The following is a 9,038-nucleotide window of genomic DNA, read 5'->3' on the forward strand; positions in this document are numbered from 1 at the left end:
GAAAGAATAGGGATACTAAATTAACCAAGAAGTGGGGAACAAGGGGGAAGTAGCCATAAAAAAATGTGACCATCCTCGTGACAAAGGGGTTGGGGGTGCAATAACCAAGGGGTTTTTCCAACCTCCCATAATAAGAACCTGAACGTCTTTTCCATTTTTTGCATTGCGACATACCAATATCAGCTAATTACTTGAAGAACCAAGAACAAGGCAGCAACCATAGCTGATTGCACAGCTCATTGGAAGGTGGCATCGTGGAAAGGAAGCAGCGGATTATTGAAAAAAAAGAAAGAAAAAAAAAAAAAAACTCGCCAGAAAGAAGAAAGCATATTGTCAATAATTGGATCGTTGAAAGGTTGTCTTCAAGCCTGGAAACAAGCATCAAGGTTAATCGAAACCCTGGGAAGCAAGCATATCATCAACGATTGGAGACACCAAATATGCAGCCAATGGCAGCAGTATGGTTCCATGTACTAAAATAGCTATAAAATCAGCAATATGATGGACAGAAAGGTTTTCTTCTCAGATAAATCCAAGCAAATAATAGGAGAAAATCATTATGGCAGTGACGGTAGCATATCGATAGTAATAGAGAACTTTAGGGGGTATTTGGTTCGATTATTCCGTTGGTACATGTTTTGATGTTGGGTGTAACTCATGTGAGGAGTTTCTTTGAAACAATTTTTCTGTTAGAATAACTGTTTGTTTACCATGAGTCTGTCTATTGATTATGAGTGGAAAACTGTTTGGTTACCCTAACTCTATCTGTTGATTCTTCCTAGATAATTGTTTGGTTTCCTGTGTGTCTGTCAATTTTGTTCTTTTAGAATTTAAATAATAAATAAATAAATAAATAAATCCAATGATGGACTTCTTTATCTACAATTTTGATCTATTTCAAAGATGATAAAAAAAATGTATAAAATGGTTTCCAATGATGGACTTCTTTATCTACCATTTTAAACTATTTTAGAGATGATCATTTTAAAAAAATTTATCAATAATTTGAAACCTATTAGAAGGAATAATGGTTTATAAAGAGCAATTATGTGATTTAACAAAATTATATACCCCTAAATATCAATTTTTCATTGTAAGTGTAATTGAATTTCATAAGTGTATTTTCTTATTTAACGAAGAAAAAGTTCACAAGTGAGTTTTTAATTTAGTAAATAACAATGACATCTCTTGAAATAGAAATGTGGATAATTAAATAGCTTTAAGTCATTTGGTTAAACAGATGATATGTTCATTTTTTTTTTTTTTTAAATAGGTAAGCATGGATAGAATGAAATTCTTATTTCATTGATAATAAGCAACCATATAGTTCTTCAGAAATTTAAACACATACTATCTTATCCACTCAAATATATAAAAATACTACTAGTATAGCTATTACAATATGACCCATCACATTTCTTCTCCCTTCCAATTGTCACTTCACATATTCTCAATATCTGGCAAATGCATTTCCTGAACATTTCTCCTCTCTTCCTGGTTTGCATGAATAGAATGGCTGAATTCTTTTTTTCCTTAAAATATTCTTTTTCCTTCAATATTTGTTGAAAATCAATACCTGGGATAGCATCAACAACATCAATTAGAGCTTTGCCGAATTCAGTTTGGGATTCATTCATGACCATCTTCTCGATTGAATTTGCAATCGATTTCAATGGACTTGAAAGCTTTTCAGTTCCTTTCTTCTTCTTCTTTCATCTACCTCTATTCACTGATCCACAAGGTCTTCCTCGACTACGACTAGTACTTCCAACGGGAGTGCAAGGAACACTTTCTTTAGCTTCAACATTTGGATATTCACCTTCATCATTGTTCCCTATGCCCTCAACCTGACATGTTGTGGTGCATCAAATCTCATCTCTGAGTCATTCCATCTCAATCCACTTTGCTTTTGTAAGTCTTTCAAAGCTTTAGGCCTTTCTTCCAAATTCTGTAGTGATTTCTCACTTGTTCCCATTCATATATGTCAAGAATTTGTCTTTAAGTTGATTGGCAATTACAGTCCATTGCTCTTTCTTCAAGCCATTATCTCCGTTCTTACCACTTTTTTGTTGTTTTCAAGAGACAGTCCAACATATAGTGAGAGACCTCACTGGGCCACGAAGCTATGTCTCGTGACCTAGTTTGTAAATCTCCTGTTGTATCCATTGCAACAGCTAAAAACACACCGCAAAATAATACAGTGAGTCTAATAATGAAATACCAAATAATAATAACAATCATGTAATTAGGAAATCCATACACCATTCATGGTCCATTGAATAAAAAAATATCAGATATTTTTAAGTTATACAGTCATCACAAAACATGAAAATTAGAAATAGTTCACATACAACTTAATTCCAAATAGAAAATGTCTGCAGTCAAGATGTTCATAAATAGAAATATTTCAGTTCATAAAAACTCAATCTGAGTAAGACATCATCATCATCATTATCATCAGCGTACTCTTCATACTCGCCATCTCTAGCCACCCAATCAGCCCACATCTGATCAGCCAAATCTTCTCAAAATTGATCCCAATAAACATTCTCATGCACATGCTCTTCATCATTAATGTCTTCTTCGACATCTTCATTTAATTCGTCAAGGGTTGGTTGGGTACTAGTACAGCTTCTTCCTCTTCCTCCATTATTCTTCTTCTTCAACACTATTCTATGTAAGAATATGGTTGTGTAACAGCACACATGCTAGTACAAATCTTGCTTGTGTTTGTAAGGATATTGTGGTTGGTTTTTCAAGATCTTGAATCTTGACTTCAGAAGGGCAAATGGACGTTCAATTAAGTTTCTCAATTGTGAATGTCTCAGGTTAAACAATTATTTTTTATCACTTGGTGACTGATCACAATTTCTCCACTCCTTCAGGTGGTATTGAACGTTTCAGTATGGTCTCAAGAAGCCCGTTTGGTTAGCATACCTAGCATCAAAGAGGTAATATTTACCTCATGGCACCACAAACTTCCCTTCCCCATCTCTATGCAAGACATTATCTAAGATTCAGGCATCTGATGCTGACCCTTCCCAACCAGAAAGAATGTAAGTATATGTCGAAGTCACAGGCAGCAAGAATATTTTGAGAAATATCACACACCTATCACGAAATCTCGGATGATCGCTTATAGGCACCAACGCAGGTTTATGTGATCCATCTATGGCTCCGATGCAGTCCTTGAAATAAGGGTAAAATCTTCCTATTCAATGATGAGTTACGGTACTTGGAGGCTTTAATAGTATTAGATACAGTTTAATGATTGCACCCAAAACTAGGTTTAAGTACCGACTTATGGTCTCACCAGAATGTCCAAACTTATGTGCAATGACGCGGTTCTTAACATTGTGGCCTATTGTATGTAGAAAGATAACAAGTTGTTCATCCACTTGCATAGATCTGCTATCTCTTAGACCCCTCTCTCTAATCAAACGACTTAAACTGAAAAAAAAGCCTTCTTACTTGATCTTATTTGCTCTTGACAGGCTTTGTCAGTTCGACTGATATTTCTCTCTGTCTCAACAATACCGTGTAGAGGTTCACAACGGTATGGCTCCTTGTTCAGACATTGTTTTCTATGCTAATCTATCGCTATGACAACAGCAATCGCCGCAAAGATTATGATTTTCCTGCGCCTCTTGTAGCCATCATCGAACTCCATTGTAAAAGTAAATTTGTATTTCAATTAAAAAATAATAATAAATTGGTATTCTTCAGAATAATCAGTTATAAGTTTTATAAGATGGAAGGTTATAAGCACCCATTCTACCTAGTATAACTCATGTCCCAACATAATTGTACAAAGCATTGAACTAGAACTTCCCACACAAAAATAAGTGAGTATGATCAAAATCTATAGCATTAGTAGTGATTCAACTAGTTAGTCACATAAGATCATGAGGTTCTGTAAGTTTGTACTTTAATGGTAAAACTAGGGTACCATCATAAACCTAATACATAATAATGACTTGATTTCGAATACTCATTTAATCTCAATAAAACTGATTTAATGATAAAAACTGTAATCAATATTCATAATGAGATACGTACATTATAGTGAAAATATTGGATTTAGTATTTCGGAAAAAAATTTAAGAACTAAAAATTAATGTTATCATAGGAAAGCAACAGCTTTATTTGATTCCTTGTTCCTTGGTAGTGCTGAATTGGGTTTGGAGCTTAAGGACTGTATCCAAATGAGTTGGATCGAATCGACCCTTTATTTTTACTGGTTCCCTCTTGGGGAGTCTTTGGATGTCTTGCTGAAGAGGATCTGAAATGAGGGCTTTTTCGAAGGTAAATCTGTTTATGTGAAAAAACCGTTTTCAGAAATTGGATTGGAAGGTTTGTGGAAGAGGCTTCTTGATGACATAGATACAGCTCAGCTAATCTTTGCTTCTTATGGTGGAAGGATGAGTAAGATTTCAGAATCTGAACTTCCTTTCCCACCAAGAGAATGGACTTTAAATATGATTCACTACTTGGCTGCATGGGATGAACAAGGGATTACAGCATCCAACAAGCATATTAGTTGGGTAAGAAGGCTGTATAGCTACATGGAGAGGCATTCGATAAATCCTGAGGCAGATCAGTATCTGCAGCATTTTACTCTTGTTTCTTTAATGATGATGTTCTTGTCCTGTTAGGACATTAGAGAAATTCAGTGGGCCAGTCATGGAAATAGTTGATATTGGTTTCCTATTATCAGAAATCCACAAAGAAATGTGAATGGCAGGAAATGCTAGTGCCTGAGAAATAGTTAATTTTGGATCAGCCATATGGAGAACCTGGTTGTGGCTAAGTTTAAGCCCTTGTTTTGCATAGTTGCTCCAGTTCAAGTGGAGGAGCTTTTGGGGTTGTGGTGGAGTCTACAATTATCACCATTATTTGGAAAACCTTCAAAGTTCTTAGATTCATGTTCCTTAAAGAATGAACAGAAGGTGGTTGCTTTTCATGAAAAGCAAATAGAATTACAGAGAAAAATGAGCTTTGATTCCACAGAATTTGTTGAGGGGATGATACCTGTGGAGGTTAGATCAAGATTGATCTCTTGCAATGTTCTGAGTAGTGGATACATTTCCAAGCAAGGGTATGGATGTTGAAACTTCTTTCAACATGACTTTGTAAATGGAATTACGGTGGAACTCATTCCACATGAGACATAGACCCATAGTCCTCTACTTAACTGAAATTGGTGTACCTCATGCGTAGGACAATTTAATCACAATTTTAAGTGGTAAAAATGTTTGCAGTCTGCTTTTGAGGTGCATACATAACATAGCCTACTTTACAAGTGGTTTTGGCAGGTTTTAGTGATTGAAAGGCTCACTGAAGAGGTATTTTGCATTATACACATTATCTGGGTCAGTGGATTGTTATTATTGAGCGGAGAATATTTTTCCCCCTTTAAAGCTCAAAGCAGCTTCCTTTCTCTTGTACAAACTAAGCTTCACTACTTATACCCTTAGCAAAACTCCAAAATCACTAAACCAAAAGCCAATCAGACTGAAACCCCCATAAAACCAAAAACTAGATCCAACTCCTGTATTCAAAACAGAAATATGAAAAGTAACAAACGTAGAATGCAGAAGAACCGAAAGAAAAACTTCAGTCTACGAACAACCACTTCAAACTTTCTTGATCAAATTACAGAAGCCCTGAAGCTTAAGCTCTACTCATCAACCAAACAAGAAAAATAAAAAAGATTTGAAACGATTCACATCAAAGAAGTACGAAATACATTGTAACTACCTTCTTCAGTAGATCAACGAAGCCGACAACCGTGTCTGTTCCTTGTACTGTCTTGCACAGTGAGGAAGAAGCATAAGAATAAGGGTAAGCATGCGCAGAGATGGGATAATACACCCAAATATGAAAAGGTAACAACTGAAGTTCCGTAATATGAAGACAACGTAGAAGAAGAAGAAGAAGAAGATGGAAGAGGAAAGTTTAGGTCGAGAATATTTCACCTCGTCCTGAGCTCTGCGTTTTTCTTTCTTCGATGGAGAGGAGACCTCAGAATAGGAAAACCCGATTAAGTGGAGTCTTGGTGATTCTGGGGATTTTATATGAACCCTAGAATTGGGTGACTCAATCCTGGATTTACCTATTTAGGTTGATCCAGTTGAGTCACCATTTTTAGTGTAGATGGTGATTCCAAGAAACACCATGAGTTTGGATCATTTTTTCTTTAAGGGGAACGAAACACTTTTTTCTAATGAGAAACACGACTCAATTGAATGTAATTCGATGGAAAAATCGAACCAAACACGCCCTTAGGTATGATTCATCAATGACTATACATCAATCTCCTCATTATATGAAACCCATACCGAACCCTAGTTGTTGTTCTTCTATCAACCAAGGTTTCCTTCTTCAAATAAAAAACCTACAAGACTCTCAAAACAACGACCAAGGATAGAAACAGGTATTTGGTTTACCATGTGACAAACCCAGAAAGTGTAACCAGTAATTGCAATGGGAGGGAGGGAGAGAGAGGTGAGTAAAAATCGATAGCAGCTCCCTCCCTCCCTCTTATTGTGTGTGTGTGTGTGAAATCAATAGTACAAGAGAGAAAGTACTTTCTAAGTCCTTTCAATAGCCTGAAGGACTAAAATAGTAATCTAATCAATCTAGGAAAGGAATATAAGGGATATCCTATTATAACTAGGAAGAAAATAAAGCATAGAAATCTTGACCAACTACTACCGCTAGACTAACATTAAGGCTTACAATGTAGTTGTTGGATGCTGCACTTTATTTGTCTTCTTTGTGAAGATGTCTACTTACTACCCGTTTTCCTTGGAAGAGCTTTTGATGTTCTTGCTGTTGATATGATATTATGGATTGCGGATTCATGTTCTCCCCTGCATATTTTGTTTATTACTGATGGATATGTTGGGTTTATTTGACACGATGTTTCTTTATCCACTGAGGAGGTTGTCTTGTTGATGATTTGGTGTGCTAGAGCTGGTATTGCTACATGAGTGAAGTTTTTTCCGTTGTCTACGACTGCTGCATATATTCAAGAGTGCTGCTTTTAATATCTATTCTTGTTGTTCTAAGCTGGAGTCCTTTGACAGATATGTCTACTCTGGGTTGACGGGGAGTGTTAAGATATGTACTACCGCAGGGTAAAGTCCTAGTTGGGTTTTGTTTTGTTGTCATTAGTGTTCCTAGTTTGACGAAGTCTAGGTAGTGTCTTGTCCAATGTGAACTCTTACTAGGAATCTGTTTTGTTTTATTTTTATAAATAAAGGCAGAGTACCATGGAGGACGGATAGTCTGGGTTTATTGTGGCTCAGCATATCTTTCTACAGTCCCTGGTTTGTTAGGCTTAGATTTGTTATAGAAGGAAATAATAAAAAATTCTTCTATTTTTGCAAATGAAAATATCTGTTGTATACTTAATATCTGGTATCTCTAGACTTAATAATTGTGGTAAACATATTTGATTGTTTGGATGGTGAATGATGTTCCGTGGAGTGATCCATTTGAGGCCTTGTTCTCTAAATTTCTACCTTTCATTTTTCTGTCAGACGAAGTGATGCATCAGAATTTGTTCTATGTTTCAAGTGGTTGTAACCTAACATTTTTGGGAACTCGCATCAGGATGATGGCTACTGTAATGAACTCAATATTGCTTCAGTCAGCATTGGAGAAGATGGGTGTTCAGACTCGAGTACAAACTGCATTTCAGATTCCAGAGGTTGCTGAGCCATACAGTAGGAAACGGGCTGTTCGGCATCTTGAAAAAGGGAGAGTTGTTATATTTGGTGGTATTGGGGCTGGCATGGGAAATCCTCTTTTCACTACAGATACAGCAGCAGCTTTAAGAGCTTCAGAGAGTAGGATCCTACTCTGCACACAAAATCTCTTTCACATCTTTTGTTACCTGTTGATCATTAGGCATTTTTTGCTTGTTCTGAAGGGAAATCTCACATTTTATGCTCAATTGTTGTGGACAGTAAATGCTGAAGCATTACTGAAAGGTACCATTGTTGAGGATGTCTATGACTCCAGAAACAACACCAATAACATGACTTTTGAGCACCTTTCATTCCAAGAGTTCGTTTCCAAAGGTGTTTCCTCTATGGACATGATGGCAGTAACATTCTGTGAAGAGAATGGAATCCCTGGTACGTTGTCGTCGTCGTTCCTAATTTCCATATTGTGAGGGATGAATGTTTCTCTATTGCTAAATTGTCCTTTCCTGCCCTTCCAGTCATGGTCTTTGATCTAAACGAGCCCGGGAACATTTCTAGAGCATTATGTGGAGACCAAGTTGGTACCTTGATTGATCAAGCTGGAAGGATCAGCTGATGCATTTGAACATCTTGTCCTTGGTTCTGCATGCTGTTGAAAAGCAGAAGTTCAAAAAATATGATGGTCATCAGTTATTGCCTGGAAACAATGTACCATGTGCACCCAAACTAACCAGTCGTTTGGGTTAATCATCTCCATCCATTTGAGGCCTAAATGGGTTTCAGCAAGCCTTTGTTTTTAATTTCAAGCTGCTGCATGTGAATACAGAAGGTCGTGGATTGGAGGTTTGTTCATTGCCTTTGGCTAAGTTTAGTGGCAAAGTATGTTAAACTGCCTCGACTAATTGTCATCTCTTCAAGTCTGCAGGGGTGACTATTCTTGTTGATACAGGTTTAGAGGGCATGATTGCCCTGTATGGTTCTCCCTCTATTTATTCTCTGTAAATGGTTTTGACACCCCATATCATAAAGTTAAATTGTTCTTGATTTGATGGAGAGTCCGTTCTTATAGAAAAACAGAGATCAAATGCAGAATGTGTTTGACAGCGATGATCCATTTTATTTTTTAGTCCTAACAATCATGCAGTGCACTGAATGCTATATTTGAAAGTAGAGTACTTGGTAAGAGCAGTGAGACTGGGCAGTACCCTTATCCCCAACCTCCAACCGCCGCCCCCCCCCCTCCTCACTAATGATGTAGGAGACTAGGTTTCAAAGATGGAGATACCAGCACGAAGTTTCGTGGACAAGAATGAGAACAAACAG

At 36.8% G+C, this 9,038-nt stretch overlaps 1 protein-coding gene across 2 annotated transcripts in view; it reads left to right on the plus strand.

Annotated features, from left to right (window-relative positions):
• Positions 1 to 8,761, plus strand: part of LOC122063168 — a 29,579-nt gene extending 20,818 nt beyond the window's left edge. The window contains exons 5-8 of one of the 2 annotated variants that reach the window (XR_006135215.1): positions 7,621 to 7,856; positions 7,977 to 8,147; positions 8,234 to 8,558; positions 8,641 to 8,761. Coding sequence is in view for 1 of the 2 variants with exons in the window: in XM_042626869.1 (XP_042482803.1) it covers positions 7,621 to 7,856; positions 7,977 to 8,147; positions 8,234 to 8,331 (505 nt within the window). In the remaining variant the exon portion in view is untranslated. Of the gene's footprint in view, positions 1 to 7,620; positions 7,857 to 7,976; positions 8,148 to 8,233 lie in introns of both variants that reach the window. The other variant, XM_042626869.1, reaches the window with a different exon arrangement.
• The last annotated feature ends 277 nt before the right edge of the window (positions 8,762 to 9,038 follow it).

This window comes from Macadamia integrifolia, unplaced genomic scaffold (genome assembly GCF_013358625.1).
Source record: "Macadamia integrifolia cultivar HAES 741 unplaced genomic scaffold, SCU_Mint_v3 scaffold1224, whole genome shotgun sequence".
In the NCBI taxonomy this organism is placed as follows: domain Eukaryota; kingdom Viridiplantae; phylum Streptophyta; class Magnoliopsida; order Proteales; family Proteaceae; genus Macadamia; species Macadamia integrifolia.